This window comes from Ostrinia nubilalis, chromosome 7, assembly GCF_963855985.1.
Source record: "Ostrinia nubilalis chromosome 7, ilOstNubi1.1, whole genome shotgun sequence".
NCBI lineage: Eukaryota > Metazoa > Arthropoda > Insecta > Lepidoptera > Crambidae > Ostrinia > Ostrinia nubilalis.
This window is the reverse complement of record NC_087094.1, coordinates 16,834,394-16,853,856: the sequence shown is the minus strand read 5'-3', so window position 1 is coordinate 16,853,856 and position 19,463 is coordinate 16,834,394. Positions and strand designations below refer to the sequence as shown.

The following is a 19,463-nucleotide window of genomic DNA, read 5'->3' as shown; positions in this document are numbered from 1 at the left end:
AGAAATTCATAAACTGATTTATTAATAATATTTACATCTTGGACAAAATACATTTTCCATATTTATTTACCCTTACTACTCTCAAATCTGATAAAATTATTTTATCATTAACTCATTATTACCATTTACAAATATGTTTCAATAATTTTTTCGATAATAATATGAGTCAATTTATTTGTTTTAAAATTAAAATAATTGTGGAAAAAAATGAATGCATTTATGAACAAACTTTTGGTAACAAAAACAAATCCATTGGTAAATCCATTGACAATTTTATACAGATAAGAAATCAAGTTGTAGTTTTGTTAGGTACTTTACATTAATTTCCTTTCAGTATAGAAAGAAAAAGGCCTAAATAAGATCCATGTTTGTTTTCTTGATTTGACCTAATGCTTGGTTCAAGAGTTTACTATCACATTAATCATGATTATCACAAGTTAAGCTCTTCCATGACGTCCTCAGCCTCGGCCCTGAGGTTTTCTACCTTCTCTATCAGCATCATCTGGAAAAAAGGTTACTTATAAATAAAGCAATAAGAATAAGGCAGTAGACTTGCCTGATTTTCAAAAACAACAGTTTCGTAGTCTTTTCATCTCTTTCTTCCTTAACTCCCACTCTTTTACCCGTCATTTGAACATACCCTAGCAGCACTGATGAGATGTGTAGCGGCAGTCCTAGACAAGTGGTCCACGGTGCCCACTAGGTCGTCTACGGACGCCTTGGCCACGTCTTCGATCCGCTTGTAACCGCCTCTCATCAGTTGGAGAGCGCGTGCCTGTAAATAAAACACTTGGCTGGGTTGCACCATCTTACTTTAACGTCAAAAGTCTGTCAAACTCCATAAAACACCATATACTGTTATAATAAGATGACGCAACTCAGCCTAAATAAATAAAAAAGTCAATGGACCTTAACTTCAATCCTACTAAGCATCCAGGCGTATCACCAACTAAGTACGCTAGAAGAGACTTACCCGATATAATTTACATTATACGTATTGCACTTTAGGAGCTCTTCAAGGCATCCATTTTGGACCACTTGTTTATTTATTTACAGTTAGGAACTTGATTGTGCGCGTAGCTTTAGCAGTTACAATCTATGTACCTTTTTAACAGCTGGCAATTCCATCAGCTGATGCAATTCTGGCGCTGCACAGTGCTGCAGGCGAGATGCTAGTTCTTGCATGAGCGGCGTGAACCAGCGCAAATCCAACTCCTCGCAAACTTTATGCGCGCACGACGCGAACGATGACGCACTTGCCATTACGGACTGCACTGTACCACGAGGGAGACAGTATCTGCAGACATAAAATATTTAAGGAATCAAGAGCAAAGTCAATACAAAGATTATAAACACATGGCCAAATTATGGAGAACTTACTTATCTGCAACTGCTGGAAAAGGAACTTGTTTCCAAAGGTCGTGCAGCATCAGCGCTAAGTAGAACCGGCACAACACTCGCTCGGGAACATTCTAAAATAATAATTGAAAGGTTTACTCATCCACATTTTTAATGAAAATCTTTATAAATCGTGATTGCTTCTACTTACTGTAATAGGTTTCCCGGTCATCATTCTGATGGCATTCATTTCTGTGATTCCCAGTATCTTTGCCGTCTGCAAGCCCTCTTCATCTAGAGTCCCATACTAAAACAAACATGATTTATGTATAACTACAAGCTGCTATGGGCGACACAGCATCTGTAGAGAGATTAGTGTCCCAGCTGTTAAAGTATTGTAGTGTTACAAATCAAATAATTAAGATTTATTTCTCATTAGCTGACAGGGAAAATCTCGATAGGCTCGTTTTTTCATTTGAAACGAACATTCCGTCAGTGTTGTACCCCAAATAACTCGGTCACTCTGTCTGCCGGCTGTTCGATATATCAGGGAGTGTTAGAACGGGCTCTGAACCTTACCAAGGTATAATAATGCCTGTAGTCGGGCCTGATGCTAGCCGCGTCATGCGGCGTGACCAGGTAGATGAGGTGCAGGCTGCCCATCAGCACCAGGCCCTGGGAAGCCACCTTCAGGTCTTCAAGCAGCTGTTTGGCGGTGCTGAGATCCATGCATCCTAGCCAACAAGTAATTATTAACTAACCCCCTTACTAATAAAACTTACACGCTCGTTGAACAGTGTTTTAAAGTGACGTTTAGTATGGAAATGTCATTTTAACAGTGTTCAACAACTGTAACTTTTTATTAGTAAGGGGGTAAATCTTTTTGCTTTTGTGATCACTACAGTTTGTACACAATTAGGTACAAATGGTTGAGGTCAGCAAACTTCGAAATGGTGTGTCTTTCATGCATTCTCTTTGAACATACGCTTCAACAATCAACATCATCATCATCATCTTCCACTGCTGAACATGGGCCTCCCCCAATGACTTCCACATCGCACGGTTGGTATCGGTCTGCATCCAGCGCCTTCCTGCTACTTTTATCAGGTCGTCGGCTTAACATGATAATGGCTTCTGTGTGAGAAGAACTGATGGCCCTTGGGGCAGAAAAGTGCTCGAACCAGAAGATATAGGCTGGCTTCCCCCTTTCGAGATACCGACGATCTGGTCAGGGCATTGTAACCAGTAATTCTAACCCTTAGGTCCAGAACACACGGTGAAACGCAACTGCAACGAAACTGCAACTTCTAGTTACTTTTGAGTTGCATCTAAGTTTCTGCCATAGCGACCGTTGAGAGACCACACATGACGCGACCAGTTTGAAACCGGTTTGAACTGGTCAACTGCGTTTCACCGTGTGTTCTGGGCCTTACTACAGTCAAAACACAGCACGAACCTTTGATAGCCGCTCGGCCCAGCTTGCTAACGACCAACTCGTCGTCATCCCGCACGTAGCACGTGGTATCGTCAGGGTCTCTTTCTCCGCTCGCTACCTGTAGAGCGCCCGACTGGATGAGGCTGCGAATGGAATCGTCGCAGAGCTGCTTCACGTCCACTTCCGAACTGTTGAGATGACGATTGTATGAGTCATTTTGGTTAATTTCGTAGCACGTCCAGTGACAAGTTAGCTTTAGATCCTAATTGCACCAGTAAAATTAAATGCTGCTTGTAGCAGTAGTGGTAATATAATAATAAATAAATATTTCGTAGTTTGTTAAGGCTTGGTATTTCTGCTAAAGTAGGTATTTCGCGCTGTCAAAATCTGCGCGCGCAATACTTCGCCGAAGACAGCGCGCCAAAGAGCTCTCCCAGCTACACAGTATAAAAATACCAGTTGGTTAGGTTAGGTTGACTTCCTTCCGTTCAACGCTTTTTAATACAAATCATATCCAAGTGATACAAATTAAAACACCTTTCAGAATTTTTGGGAATATATTTTAGAATCGAATAAATATAAAATATAACTGCCAAAGTAAACACGGTTCAAAGAGGCGTGGCGTCGCCCGACCTTCTGGAAGTTCCGCGCCGGCCAAAATAATTTCAAGATTACGTTACCCACCGATAGTAGGTCCTCGGGAGCTTGAGCGATTGGAAAAACATTTTATGATCAGTTACTCGTAGTAGCGATTATTTAGAGCTTGGATAATAAATTATAGTTGTTGCAATTCACGAAACTTTGCATGTGGTTAATTACATTAATCAGTACACGCATCAATTTTGTTCAGTCTTTTTGTTTATTAATAAATAAAAATATCATACTAAAATTGCATACATATTATTTGATTGTATTGGTCTGGGTGTTTTCTTTCCATAATTTATGCACGTATGTACGGGGCTCTGTATCGAAAATTACTATGAGCATCACACGCGGTTACCTGCCGCAGGCACTCGCTCTGAGCACTCATGGGAGTTTATGCAGAGGTTGCTAGATTTTGACTTTGAGCTTTGTTTATAGTCATTACAAAGCAGATTTTGATGGGAAACTGCACTGTCTTGAATATTAACCCGGCGAGGCTGTGGTGGGGTGTGACATACCCCACGCTTAACTTCAACGATCGTTTTGTTTTAAATTTTTGCTGTAACGGTTTGTCTCGCCGCATAGCTGGAGCTAAAGAGCTGCGGGAGGGGATAGTGGCGTGATCGCAGTGTTGCGCTAAAAGGCGCTTGAGATATACGTGCGCAAACTCCTGTTGGGTACGTAATACCCCGCCACATAGTTGGTGTGTGGTTATTTCGGTAAAATTGAAAATTGTTTTTTTTTTAGTTTATTAGCTTATTATTTGTTTTTTGTTTTAGTTTTTGAACGAAAATGAGTTTCGAAAGAGATCAAAGGCATCTTGAGTCCATGATAGAGGAGGTTTTTCAAGAATGTTCGGACGAGTCAAGCTCCGAACCCGAATCTGATCATTGCAGCGAACATAGCCTAGGATCTGAGACAGAACAGGAGATTAGCGATCGAGAACAAGAGGTCAGTGAACTTGCACTAGATTTTGATGATTCTGACGAAGATATCCCGCTGTCAGTTTTGAGAAATCGACGTTGTTCTTCTGTTCAAGTTCCTTATTATGAGTCCAAAGATGGTCAGAAATGGCTCAAAAAACCACCGCGGACTAATTTACGTACTCGCAGTGAGAACATAATTTTCGAACGGCCTGGCGTAAAAGGAATTGCAAAGTTAGCTAAAACGGAAGTTGAATGTTGGAATGTAAACTTAATGTAAACATAAAGCGAACAGAGTTTATCCGTAATCTAGGGTTAGCTCTGGTGTATGAACATTTACGATTACGAAAAGACCAAAAAAACATTCCAGTCTATATTCGGAAGAGGATCTGTTCGCAAATTAATGAAGAACCAAGTCGTTCACTCCAAAATACTACTGGGCGATATACGAGATGTGCTGATTGTCCAAGGAAAAAAGATAGAAAGACAAAGCACTCTTCCTCAACATGTGGGAAGGCCATATGTATAGAGCATGCAATATTTTCCTGCAAAAATTGTTGTGATGATGACCCTAGTTCCTAAGCTGTTCCAAAGTATTATGATAGTTTTTTATTTCTAATTCAAAGACTGATGTTTTTTACTTAATTTAGTAGTTGTTGTTTAAAGTAAAATTTTGTTTTTGTTTATTTTAGAGGTTTGTGAAGATAAGGCCTATTTTTGTTTAAAAAAAACTCAGTTTCTTTTATTTACCTAAACAATAATAATAAAAATATTAAAATATTAAAGTTTTTTCATTAAAAGCTGTTTATTGTTTATATTAATATCACAAAACATAAGATTAGAACTTAATTTATCGATATTATAATCTTTATGGCCAATTTGATAAGTGGGTATGTGAAACCCCACCACATACTCATTGTTACATTTTGCCACCACAGCCTCGCCGGGTTAAAGGGTAATTTGACGGTGTTAGGGGAATTCTAGGAATAAATGCAGAGCCTCCTCATTGAGATTGAGACATTTCAATTTGAGATTTCACTTGACATTGATTGCAATCTGACATGGAGTTTTCAAACACTTGTAAAAATAAAAAGTAATTAAATCAAAAGCAGCAAGTATCTATCTATTGATATCAACTTCGAAGCAAATGACTCCCAAAATAACTTTCTCCCCTTTTACACGTTTGTCATGAATTATATAAAGGAATTATAAAATATATAATATTAAGGAATTGTTAAGCAAAATTTCAAGTAGATTGAACCAAAGAATCACTTTGTCCCATACAAACTTTGCCCCCTTTTTTCACCCCCATTTCGGAAAATCGGATGCCAAGGTCATACAAAGAACACAACAACTTTCAGGTCTCTACGATATCCGTCAGTCATTTAGGACAAAGCATTTTTATTAGTTGTCCAATACTCTAACGTTCCAGGTATGTCATTGACAGGAGGGCGCTACTATCTTAATGGGTTATTTATTAGTCCCAACCTTATGCCACTTGACATTTTAGAATCGTTTGACTTTAGATACCTAAGCGATTTGATATTCAGAGTCTTTTAATGAAATCAAGTTCTAAAATAACTTGAGGTGTTGTACCCGATCAAGCTTTTCATTGCAGGACAGTTAAATAGTTTTATTGTTAGTTTCTTCTTTAAGTCTTGATTTGCAGAGTAGGTAAAGGCTCCATGAGAGCAAAATTTTGCTTTATAATAGTTTTTAATTTTCTTGAAATATTTGACGCCTTGTAATCTCTCGTTAATATAGGTCCACACAAATAAAGAATGTTTGACTTAGACTTCAATAATTATGCTCTTACATAATCTATACTTATAATAAATCTGTAGAGAGGTCAATTCTGTACATGAAATATATTTTCAAAATAACTATCAGGGGGTGATTAGTGATCGATACTGATGCCAAAAATGCAATCAGTAAAATTTTTGTCTGTCTGTCTGTCTGTCTGTCTGTCTGTATGTTCCTTATAGAAATAAAAACTACTCGACGGATTTTAACGAAACTTGGTATAATTATTCTTTATACTCCTGGGCAGGTTATAGTATACTTAGGAATTCCCACGGGAACGGGAATTAGCGGGAAAATAGTTTTGTATGAAAAATCTAAACCGCTTATGATAGACGCTTGAAATTTGGCATGCAGGTACCTTTGTAAACTTAAAGCTTAGTTACAAAAGGATATTGCAAAATTCCCACGGGAACGGGAGTTAGCGGGAAAAAACATTTGTATAAAAAATTCTAAACCGCGTAAGATAGATGAAGGGGGTAAAACGGGATCCACGCATACCACATACATATATCTGTGACGCGTACGAAGTCGCGGGCGGCCGCTAGTTATAAATAAACTAGCTTTCCGCCCGCCGCTTCGCCCGCGTAGAATTTTTCGGTTTTTATATAACCTATTACACTCAGATATAATGTGGCTTTCTATTGGTGAAAATTTTTTTTAAATCGGTTCAGCAGATCCCGAGATTACCCCTTACAATTTAACAAATATACAAACACACAAACTTTACCTCCTTCTAAATTAGATAAAGATAGGTAATTTGAAAATCTATTTTGTTTTATTCTTTTTTTTATTTTAAACATTTCACAATCCAAACTAATATTTACTGCAAGTAAATGCTAAATAGTAAATATTGGTTTGGGTTGTGAAATATCCTATCCTACTTATATTATAAAGGCGAAAGATTGGATGTCTGGATGTCATGATGTCTGGATGTTTGTTACTCTTTCACGCAAAAACTACTGAACGGATTTTGTTGAAACTTTACAGTATTATTGTTTATAACCCAGATTAACATACAGGCTAACTTATGACGATATGTGACAAATAAATTTCAATAAATAAATAAGACGTGTCTAAAAAGCGCCATCTACCTGTAGATACCTATTGGTTAAAATCGACAGCGCTGGACAAACTACTGTATGACGTTCGTAAATATTCATTCGGGGGAAGCCGTGAAACGCCATCTATCAACATGATATCTAACGGGGGTAAAACGAGGTCCACGCGAACGAAGTCGCGGGCGGCCGCTAGTTTATAATAGGTAGCTTTCCCTCCGCAACCTTATTGGTATTCCATGTATGTGTCTTTTAACTGATTTCTGTTACACATTTCATGTAAAATTTGTCCAGTTATAACTCCATTTACATCTGCATCTGTAAACAAGGGTTCATGTTCAGCTGCCCCTATATTTGACCCACTGACCTAATTTTTTATTATTTATTTGTATCAGTGTGCTCTTCTAAAGAGTGTAAGACGATTGTATGTAGGTACTATTAAAATGTAATTTTAACTCATTGGTTTTGTCTCATATTTGAGGAATGTACTATGTATCATGAGTAGAGTCTTCGTTTAAAAGGATGCAAGCGATTTAAATTTCAATAGGTAGACAAAGTTGATAATTCATTATTATTAAAAATTTTAGCTTTCTCCAGTAACACTGATATTATTATACTGTGACTCATCAAAGTCATCATTGTCAAAAATATTGACAAATCGCGAACTGTCACGGCCAAAAAACTAACACGCGTCCGACCTCCGTAAGCGCCAACGCGCGACTGATTGAGATTGTCCAAGCCGTCATGGACGATTTTTTCCACATTTTTTAACATAGTAACTAAATAAGACGCAATATAAAAATTTCATCCGTTAAAAGCCCTCAAATTATTTCTGAACTTTAGTTTAGTAAAAGATTTAGAATCTCAAATCGCTTATTTTAAAAATAAAACCATAAATAGAAAACGAATAGAGGTAACTTTGGGAATTTATTCTATCGAGTCAACTTCATCAAATCGTGTTTCCATCCGTTAATAGCCCTAGAAAATATCCTCAACTATGCCCAATAAAAATCTTAGCCTTTAATTTTACTGTTTAGTACCTCAAAAATGAAAAATGAAAACCTCATTTTCGCCATTTTCTCTGCTACCCGGCCTTAACGAATGGGTGGTATAAGATAGCTGCGTCAAAGCGATCACTCGTGCACAATTCAGATTTGGCATCTGTGCCCTTGCCTTAGTTATTATGACAACATATTTACCCCTTAACCAGGTCCCATCAATTTGAAAACCAATGAAAATTTTTTTTATTTGGGTAAAGATCAAACATTAATTACCTCCTTGCTAGCAGTGTCCTGGCCAGCAGCTATCTCAGTCCAACGCGCGTGTGAGCCAGTTTCAACGCAGCCGCGCTGAGTTAGAGCGCGGGCGCAGCCAGTGCCAGTTGTGACGCGACCACACGCGCGCGCCGCAGAATATCATGCTTTCGCCTGTATAGTACGGTCGTTATCAACAGTTACCTCCTTGCAAGTAGCGTCCTAGCCAGCAGCTCTCTCAGTCCAACGCGCGTGTGAGCCAGTTTCAACGCAGCGGCGCTGAGCGCAAGCGCGGGCGCAGCCGGTGCCAGTAGCGACGCAGAATATCATGCTCTCGCCTGTTAGTACCGGTCGCTATCAACAGTTACCTCCTCGCTAGCAGCGTCCTAGCCAGCAGCTCTCTCAATCCAACGCGCGTGTGAGCCAGTTTCAACGCAGCCGCGCTGAGCGCGAGCGCAGGCGCAGCGGATGCCAGTTGCGACGCGGCCGCAAGTAACCCGCCACTCAGCACGACACATAGTAACGGCCGCAGATTATGATGCCGCCTGTATAGTACCGGTCGCTATCAACAGTTACCTCCTCGCTAGCAGCGTCCTAGCCAGCAGCTCTCTCAGTCCAACGCGCGTGTGAGCCAGTTTCAACGCAGCCGCGCTGAGAGCGAGCGCGGGCGCAGCCGGTGCCAGCTGGGACGCGGCCGCTAGTAATCCGCCACGCAGCACGTCTCATAGTAGCGGCCGCAGATTATGATGCTGCCTGTATAGTACCGGTCGTTATCAACAGTTACCTCCTCGCTAGCAGCGTTCTAGCCAGCAGTTCTCTCAGTCCAACGCGTGTGAGCCAGCAAGTAACCCGCCACTCAGCACGCCGCATAGTAGCGGCCGCATATTACGATGCTGCCGTATAGTACCGGTCGCTATGAACAGTTACCTCCTCGCTAGCAGCGTCCTAGCCAGCAGCTCTCTCAGTCCGACGCGCGTGTGAGCCAGTTTCAACGCAGAGGCACTGAGCGCGAGCGCAGGCGCAGCCGGTTCCAGCTGCGACGCGACCACACGCGCGCGCCGCAGAATATCATGCTCTCGCCTGTTAGTACCGGTCGCTATCAACAGTTACCTCCTCGCTAGCAGCGTTCTAGCCAGCAGCTCTCTCAGTCCAACGCGCGTGTGAGCCAGTTTCAACGCAGCCGCGCTGAGTTAGAGCGCGGACGCAGCCGGTGCCAGTTGCGACGCGGCCGCAAGTAGCCCGCCACGCAGCCTATAGCATAGTAGCGGCCGCAGATTACGATGCTGCCTGTATAGTACCGCTCATTATCGACAGTTACCTCCTCGCTAGCAGCGTTCTAGCCAGCAGCTCTCTAAGTCCCACGCGCGTGTGAGCCAGTTTCAACGCAGCCGCGCTGAGTGCGAGCGCGGGCGCAATAGGTGCCAGTTGCGACGCAGCCGCAAGTAATCCGCCAATCCGCACGCCGCATAGTAACGGCCGCAGATTATGATGCTGCCTGTATAGTACCGGTCGCTATCAACAGTTACCTCCTCGCTAGCAGCGTCCTAGCCAGCAGCTCTCTCAGTCCAACGCGCGTGTGAGCCAGTTTCAACGCAGCCGCGCTGAGCGCGAGCGCGGGCGCAGCGGGTGCCAGTTGCGACGCGGCCGCTACCAGCCCGCCACGCAGCACTCCTCATAGTAGCGGCCGCAGATTACGATGCTCTCGCCTGTTAGTACCGGTCGCTATCAACAGTTACCTCCTCGCTAGCAGCGTGCTAGCCAGCAGCTCTCTCAGTCCAACGCGCGTGTGAGCCAGTTTCAACGCAGCCGCGCTGAGCGCGAGCGCGGGCGCAGTGGGTGCCAGTTGCGACGCGGCCGCAAGTAATCTGCCACGCAGCATATAGCATAGTAGCGGCCGCAGATTATGATGCCGCTTGTATGGTACCAGTCGCTATCAACAGTTACCTCCTCGCTAGCAGCGTCCTAGCCAGCAGCTCTCTCAGTCCGACACGCGTGTGAGCCAGTAAGTAACCCGCCACGCAGCACGCCGCATAGTAGCGGCCGCAGATTATGATGCTGCTTGTATAGTACCGGTCGCTATCAACAGTTACCTCCTCGCTAGCAACGTCCTACCCAGCAAGCTCTCTCAATCCAACGCGTGTGTGAGGTGAGCTAGTTTTAACGCAGCGGCGCTGAGTGCGAGCGCAAGCGCAGACTCTCTCCTGGTAGTACCGGTCGTTATCAACAGTTACCTCCTCGCAAGCAGCGTCCTAGCCAGCAGCTTTCTAAGTCCAACGCGCGTGTGAGCCAGTAAGTAAGTGCGCAAAGTGAGGTGAGCTAGTTTTAACGTATGTGGTCGCTATCAACAGTTACCTCCTCGCTAGCAGCGTCCTAGCCAGCAGCTCTCTCAGTCCGACGCGCGTGTGAGCCAGTAAGTAACCCGCCACATAGCACATCGCATAGTAACGGCCGCAGAATATCATGCTCTCGCCTGTTAGTACCGGTCGTTATCAACAGTTACCTCCTCGCTAGCAGCGTCCTGGCCAGCAAGCTCTCTCAATCCAACGCGTGTGTGAAGTGAGCTAGTTTTAACGCAGCCGCGCTGAGTTAGAGCGCGGGCGCGAGTTGTGATGCGACCACACGAGCGCGCCGCAGAATATCACGCTCTCGCCTGTTAGTACCGGTCGCTAACAACACTTCCTTCTAGCCTACCTTCTCGCTAGCAGCGTCCTGGCCAGCAGCTCTCTCAGTCCAACGCGCGTGTGAGCCAGTTTCAACGCAGCCGCGCTGAGCGCGAGCGCGGGCGCAGCCGGTGCCAGTTGTGACGCGGCCGCAAGTAATCCGCCACGCAGCACGCCGCGTAGAAGCGGCCACTCGCGCGCGCCGCAGATTATAATGCTCTCGCCTGAGTAGATACAGCACTGATAAACAAGTCTAAGACACGAGCGTAATTTGTAACGCGTATTTTGAGCTACATTCGACACAACAACGGCAGTTCGAGCCACGAAACTCGATTGGAACGTTTATAACCCGCTTAAAAAATGTGATGAAATTTACGCTCATATGCCTAAAATGTGGTAGACTAATGTGGCCACAGCTAAACATTGTAAATATGAAAGGTAAATCGCAACAAAACCGTTTAGATAGAAATAAGCACGCGAATATTGCAACAAAAAATGCAAAATCCTACATAAAAAAAAAAACCTTAATAATTTCATACACTCAACTTTCTAACACCATCATGCATGTTAATTCAATCTGGGGGCACGGCAGTGCCCCCGCCAAGTCGAGCGCGAAGCAAACACTGCCGTACCATCCTTTACTGGAACCATTTCGCCGCATTTTCAGGCCTCTATTTGAGAACCTTTAGATAAGACCAGAACGCAGAAATTTTCGTCATCTAGTAAGCTATAATCACACACTTAAAATCCAAAATTTCAAGTCTGTAGGTCAATTAGTTCCGAAGTTAAGCGAAAGCAAAGTTTCGCATTTATGACACTCACTCACTGATGATCATCAAAATAGAACTAGTACTTCCCATTAACTCAGAGAGCTGAAATTTGGTACAGAGTTAGGGTTTAATGGCCACATAAAGGGAAAACTATAAAAACTAGGAAAATCGAAGATCTGGAGTAACACCACATTCATAATAATCAATACTACTAGCGCCACACCGGCGCCGTGGTGTTCGCCTGTACCGCTCACCGCTAGATGGCGCTAGCACTTTGAGCGTCGATTTTCTGCACCGCGGTGTCCAGATTTTTTTTCCCCTCTAGTTATTATTAAATCAATTCTGATTCGTTGTCCTTTTTAAAGATGTGTTTAATATCGTAAAAAAAATGACGATAATATTAAAGGACGACGACGTTAAATAATTATGCCACATTCTACAAAAAGAAGTGAAATCCCACCAAAAACATTCTGTAAAAAACTAGCCAAGTCTCGATGGAGCTGCTTGTTTATCTCTAAAAAGTAATGAAATCTAGACAAAGTCGTGCCAAGTCTATGGTTCTTTACTGCGATTTCTTTTTTATTATAGTTAATGTTGTGTGACTTGGCCGTTGAACAATCTTTATTAAGATAATCAATAATTATGCATAAGTATTATTGAAATACGCAGCTTTATTAAGCCTACAATTCACTGGTTATTAAATCAACGTTTTCCAAGTGGCAATTTTCCATCGTCAATGGGTAGTGGTTCTGGCAACAGATTGGTGCAATGGTGTCATGGAGCACCTGGTTTTGTACCCTTCAACGGCCAAGTCACACAACATTAACTATAATAAAAAAGAAATCGCAGTAAAGAACCATAGACTTGGCACGACTTTGTCTAGATTTCATTACTTTTTAGAGATAAACAAGCAGCTCCATCGAGACTTGGCTAGTTTTTTACAGAATGTTTTTGGTGGGATAAATCATTAAAAATATAACCAACCTTCCTCACACACGCCGGCGCGGCCCGCCCGGCCCACCATTTGGCGGTAGGCAGCTAGCGTAATGAACTCGCGGCCTACTAACGGCGCGCGCACGATCACGCGCTTTGCGGGTAGATTCACGCCCGCGGCTAAAGTTGACGTGCAGCATAGGACCGAGATTACGCCGTTTCTGTTTAGAAAAAATATTTTATCGGCAAGGCTGGTAGAAAAAATAGGAGCCCAAAAAATAGGAGACATCAAAAGTGCCCCTAAAGGGCTACCTTTTTTATTTTATTTTTGACGTTCTTAAGTGCCAAAATATTGGTCTAAACTGAATAAAATAATTTTGATTTGATTTTGAAAGTTGGTCTTCGTTCCCTATTACAGTTCTTATTCAAAAGTTAAACACATCAAGTTACATACATTTCTTGGAATTAAGAATACACCAAGTCCATACGACATTGGCAGAAATGATGCACCAAAATACGATTGCCTCTTTGGCAGAAAGGCACTGGCACAGAAGAACCTAAAGGACTAAGCAAGGCTTTTAGATAGCCCTCTAGGTTCTTTATGTACCCTATGTATCTTTATGTTCACACACACACACACACACACACACACACACACACACACACACACACACACACAAACACACACACTCACACTCATACACTAACATATCGCAACGTATACACGCGCGCCATAAAAACTTACGCATAGGCACTTTATTAGCACTTAACTTTAATCTTTTTGTATTGTAATATCTTATTGTGATCCGCGGGTGGGGGACCTGGAGGCCTGAAATACAGGCTGACCCTAGTTTAGGCTCCAGATCGCACACTCAGAACAACAATTATTATCTTTCAAAATTTTTTTTAATGTACTATAATGAGTGTCTGATAAAATAAACAATTTTTATTATTATTATTTTATTTTTATGTTGACTGTGACAAAGGACTTCCAAAACTTACAGTAAAAGTTCTTACCTAAAAGCCTGTTCCAGCAGACTTCTCTCGTCGCCAGCGAGCCCGGCATGGTGGAAGGCGATTCCGTAGCGGACGGACTTCACTAAGTCACTGCTGGCACCTTCAGCGCGCAACGCGCTTGCAAGAGATACGCGATCGGCTGTCCGGTGTAGTGTCATTTCTCTGAAAGAACATAAAGCCTATAGACTGTTCGGCGACATTTATCTGTATTTTCAACCGACTTCAAAAAAGGAGGAGGTTCTCAATTCGACCCGTATGTTTTTTTTTTCTATGTTTGTTACGCGATAACTCCGCCAATTATGAACCGATTTGAACAAATCTTTTTTCTGCGTATAGGTAATACCTCAAGGGTGGTTCCATTTAAATTTAATAATAGAAAAAACAACCCCCAAGGGTGGAAAATTGAGGATGAACTTTTTTATACGCAATATTTTTAATTTTTAGTTTTTTTTGTGTTCACGCATTTGAAGTCGGTTTTATTTTTTTAAAAAGTTAATTATTTCATATGTTGTAAGTTATTGGTAAGTACTACACGTCGCGGGAGGTGCCTGGATGCGAGCGGAGCAGGACCGGTCTATGTGGAAATCCTTGGGAGAGGCCTTTGTCCAGCAGTGGTTGTCTTTCGGCTGAAACGAACGAACGAACTACGGGACTGCTAGACTAGGGGTAGCCCTTTGATAGGCACAGCAAGAAAAATATTTGTTGTTTTTGGAACGTAATACAAAGCAATAAGGTTTATAACAAGATGGCAATTATACGCTCCAAGTGTTGCAGTGTGATTCAGAGCTAATTGAAGACTGACGTTTTTATGAAAAGGGTAACCCTGAGGCTTCAAGGGTCACATTTTATTGGTGCAATGCAAAGCCTTCTACTATCTAGCCCTTTACAGAGCACACCAAGTTAATAATTTCCATTATTTTCGACAAGTGAATTAACTTAAAAATATGGTGAGAATATTCCTACTGCCTTATTAAGTTAGCTTAAGTTCTGAATACCTCCTCTGCAGCTTGCACAGCAATGCCGCAACGTTCTCGCAGTTCCGCTTGGTGGGGCAGAACACCAGGCAGCTGGCACCCGGCACCACCTCTGACACCAGCCCGCCTAGCAGGTCTGGATCCATCGTCGTGGCCGCCGACGAATACTGCCGACGAATTATCTTTCATCATCATCATCATCATTTCAGCCACAGGACGTCCACTGCTGAACATAGGCCTCCCCTAAGCGCTCCTGCACACGACGCCACCGCGCCGTCGCCGCGCCCCTACACTGTTCATACGCGCCGAGTAAAGCCCGCCGCCGCGCCGCCACCGCACCGTCAAAGCATAATTTCGCCGGCGACGCGGCAGAGGGTTTCACGCAGCGCGTATAAGCATTGCAAAGGCGCGGGGGCGGCGCGGCGGCGGCGTCGTGTGCAGGAGCGCTAATGACTTCCATATCGCACTCTTTACTTCTGCAGTCAGAAATGGTGGCACGTCGCCTGGAGAGCTACCCTCAGAGATGACATCGAACACCACACCGTACCTCGACCACTCTGGCAAGAGTGCCCGACTAAGAAGAAGACTGAATTCAAGAGATCGTTGGTTTTCTGAATGAGTGGTCTGCCTACACTACGTCTTCCGGTATGTGGTCGCTTTCCGAGAAGTTTCCTGCTTCTGGCCCCGGAAAGCACCTGAATGTGTGGAGCGCAGGATCGGTCGTTGTGGAAATCCGTGGGGTTTTTGTCCAGCAGTAGATGATATAATGACGAGTCCCGAATTAGTATTCTTCTTCTTTGGGCAATGCTTACAGTGCTGTTGTATTTCGGTAGTTGGATGAGATCTGCCAGTTCCTATGTAGTTGAGGATTCCGGGTGAAGCTCGATTTTGCTTGGGCCTGATCAATCACTTTCCATCAGGCGAAATACAGGGCTTCCCGGTTTTGTGGTTACACAACATAAATGACATTTGCAGCACGTGTAACGCAGCATAGCACCCTAAAAATGCGGCCCGTCCTTTTTTAGTAATAAAGAAAGAAAAAGTAGGTAGTATCACTCACGTCATAAGCCAGCTGCCTCTCCAGCACGGCGTCCACTCCATCATCATTGGCCACCAGTTTATGCAGCGAATCTCCCAGCTTGACGAACTCGGCCAGCGCCACGGGTCGGAAGTGACGCTCGAATACGCGCGCCGATAAAAACTCGGCTATCTCTGGGAGGTTGCCGATCGTCGCACTCATGCCCACTATCTGGATGTCTTCTGGTAGAACAAAATGTAGTTTATACCTAAGTATCTTTCGATTTGAGAGAGGAACCAACACACTATGCAACTTTCGAGTTATCGTTGTCTTGCCAGCGCCCGCGCAGTGTCGCTTTTTTCGGACAAGTAACGTAACACCTTTACCTGACTGTGCTTAGCGTTGGCGTCAGCGCCGTGACGAATCTGCGCAGACGCTGGTGATACGACGACGTTCGGAAGACGCTAGTGTGGAGTAGGCCTAAACCTATCTTTTATTCCAAAGTATTTACCAAGATACTTACTGCTAGCAAACATGGCAGTAGTGAGCAGAATTTCCAAGGTCCCACCTCGACCTGGTTCTCCTATTAGATGTAGCTCATCTACCTGTAAAAAATGTCACCTATAATAATGTAAATATCAACTGTGTGGTGAAAGACAAAGCTAAAAGAACTATAACATACCACAATAAGCCCAAGTTCGTCTAGCCGGTTCAACTCAATGAGGCTTCTGAGTAGAGCCAGCCCTTTCTCAATGGTGGCTATGTAAATGCTGTTCTTTTTCCTCCTCTTTTTGGGAGGCAAGTGACCCTTTCCTGCTGCATACTCCTCCACCAGAAAATCCAACTTTATTGCAAAGGGTGATAGGGCCCAAATCTGAATCAATCAAGCAAGAAATAAATTGTATTTAGTAAGTTCTGAGTACACAAAAATGAACATTTTAAAATATAAATAGGTACATTTACCTTCTCCTGCACGATGGCTACAAAGGGAAGGATAAATAGGGCATTCTTTTTCCTATTCAATACTTCCCGGAGCATCAGCACCTCAGCCACAAGTGTCTTGCCACCGCTGGTAGGGAGCGCGTAGATCAGGTTACGCCTCTCTTTAATGGCATCAAGGTTCAAGCATTCTTCTTGCCAGTCTATAAAAAAAGTCCTAATAAGTGACCCATAGTAATCCAAAGTATGTAATTGTGATAGATGCTGCAGGTTTGTAAAGTTTACCATAGGTTATAGAATATGCTGTCTTAATCAGGATTTAAAATGAAGTCTCAAGTAATTTACTTCACATGTACTAAATGTCATATCTTCATCAAACTTTCAAGAAAGATCACAAGAAAAGGATAAATGTTAATACTAACCATAAAACTTTTCAATATTCCTGTATGTCTTGAACAAGCTTTTTGTTACTATCGGCAGCCCATAGAACCCATTGTCACTGTTAATGTCTTTCATAGGAGTCTTCGGTTTTACAAACTCATGATTACTGTTTTTTTCATTTGTTATCATACCACTTTCTCTTATATCAAGTAAAAAAGAATCCCTAGTTTCAAATAATGAGCTCCTGTCTGATTTCTTAGTTTCTTCTTGTATACCACAAATGGATTGATTAACCATTTCAAAACTCTCCTCAAGATTATCTCTAAAATGCTTTTCATATTTTGAAGTTAATAATTCATTCATGTCTTGATTCTCTTCTGATTTTGTTTCTAGGCTTAAATCTAACAACTTACTACCACTTATAAAACTTGATTCTTTGAGCTGAGTATCAAAATCAGTCTGATTAATGCCTATAGGTAAATTTAATTGAGATTCTGGTTTTACCTGGCTCGATTCCTGCTCCAATCTGGACTGAAACATATCATCCGATATATCTTCAATTTCAGACACATTTTTATGAGCTGAAGCTTCGCTTTTACACAAATCATCCAGGTTAGTCGATGATAAAGACTCCCAATGTTCGTCATTCTTCTCAAAAACTCCAGGGGATGATGGGATGTCGCTGGAACTGCTATTTCGCGAATCATGCAGATACTTGATTTGGTTAGAAGGCAATGGTGGTGATTCACATACTTCAGGTCTAACAGTAGCAGTAACTCTTCGATAAATAGGGCTATGATTGGAAAGTAGAAAACTGTTTTCTTTATTAGGCTTATTCACCCTCAAAATTCTACCTGTACCAAGTCGACGTCGTTTTGGTGTAGAAGTGTTTTCCTGAACACTTTCATGTCTGGAGCTCATTTTATTATTTGAATTATACTTATGGTACCATGTTTCATATGGTACAATTTTATAAAAATCCAGTAAAATGCCGGCAAAATACTAACAATTTCTGAAAAAAAGTTTCTGTTTTCGTGCGCAAAATATTGTTGTTTTGACATTTCAATCTTTTTTTTTAATTCATTCACTCTGGATCGGCAAAGACATCAAGATCATACAGTTTTTTGTCTGCATTTGTTTCAGCAAAATGACGTCCACGGCTGGACAAAGGCCTCTCTTCCAAGAATTTCAGCAACGATCGGTCTTGCGCTGCCCGCATACAGGTATTTCCCTTACCAGCTGCAACCTTCACTAGATCGTTGGTCCACCTGGTTGGGTTTTTGTTGGCGATTAAGCTGTAGGTCCTGGCTGTACAGGAGTTGCAGCGGTGAAAACGAGAGGTGAGAGGAATAGTCCCGTACATATAATAGTAATAGTACCGCAGGGGTAAACGATACTTACATCGTACGTCACTTTTCTGTGGCCTATTCACCAAGCAACGTTTCGTAATGAGGCAGTATTTTTTTTTTTTTCATTAATTTACCTACTTAAGCTAACCAATATTTTATAGGCCTATTTCGCGGGACGCATCTTGATACAGGTAGATCAGAACAGAACCGGTCGTTGTGAAAATCCTTGGGGAAGGTCTTTGTCCAGCAGTGAACTGAAACTAATAGGCAAATCAAAAAACGATTGTACAAATACTAAAATAGTGTGTAAGTTTTAACCACTGCAGCAACATGATAGACGCTTCACCGTATATGATGCATATTTTAAGGCTTGAAATGGTTTAAATTTTTGGGAATCAAACCCGCGACAGTTTGGGTCGTCGTAATCAATACCTTCACTAACCCAGTTGTAGATGACCGTGGCCTATGTAGAAACTGTGGAGATCGTTTCATTGCTCCACGCTTTATGATTCTGGAATCGCATTCCATACAGTGTTGTTTATATTACGGATTAGTACTTAAGAGTAAGTAGGTAGGTACCTAGTTATTTACACTACGTTGCCTACCCTACTAATAATATTACTTATATGTAGGATTGTAGGTAGGTACTAGTACTACCCTTACCTATACCTGATACTATAGCGACCGTGTCTTGTTGTCTATCCTGAATTTGAGTGGTACTTAGCTCCGAATGATTGAATGAGGAATGTCTGACATGAAGTATTTCAATTTAGTCTTAAGTAATCTCACCCGTATAAAATCAACTTTGATTGCCATTGAGTTATCTACAAATGTATGAGATCATGTAGGACATTTACTTAGCTCACCAACAGAAACAACAAACCCTGCAAGCGTCTTGCACCTCCCAGGAGACTACCGCTGCACGGCATGCGGGAAGCTGCAGGCCTTCCGCCTTCTGCTTTCATTTCGCAGT

The 19,463-nt window shown here is 42.5% G+C and overlaps 1 protein-coding gene across 1 annotated transcript; it reads right to left on the bottom strand.

Annotated features, from left to right (window-relative positions):
* Positions 1-132: 132 nt before the first annotated feature.
* Positions 133-18,095, bottom strand: LOC135073452 (helicase POLQ-like). The gene is made up of 16 exons (XM_063967634.1): positions 17,183-18,095; positions 16,785-16,963; positions 16,504-16,695; positions 16,345-16,426; positions 15,864-16,063; positions 14,825-14,970; positions 13,830-13,991; positions 12,864-13,033; positions 11,141-11,333; positions 2,795-2,961; positions 1,918-2,072; positions 1,550-1,645; positions 1,381-1,472; positions 1,105-1,297; positions 641-775; positions 133-502 (listed from the first exon to the last, which is right to left on the bottom strand). Exons 1-16 carry the CDS (start codon positions 18,060-18,062, stop codon positions 431-433), a joined length of 3,114 nt encoding a protein of 1,037 aa, XP_063823704.1. The 5' UTR covers positions 18,063-18,095; the 3' UTR covers positions 133-430.
* Positions 18,096-19,463: the final 1,368 nt, after the last annotated feature.

Coding starts and splice junctions, on each gene's coding strand:
- LOC135073452 (XM_063967634.1), bottom strand. CDS start 18,062: ATGAGCTCCAGACATGAAAGTGTTCAGGAAAACACTTCTACACCAAAA. Junction 14,971..15,863: donor AGAGGCAGCTGGCTTATGAC/GTGAGTGATACT, acceptor ATTCGTCGGCAG/TATTCGTCGGCGGCCACGAC. Junction 503..640: donor ATCTCATCAGTGCTGCTAGG/GTATGTTCAAAT, acceptor CCTTTTTTCCAG/ATGATGCTGATAGAGAAGGT.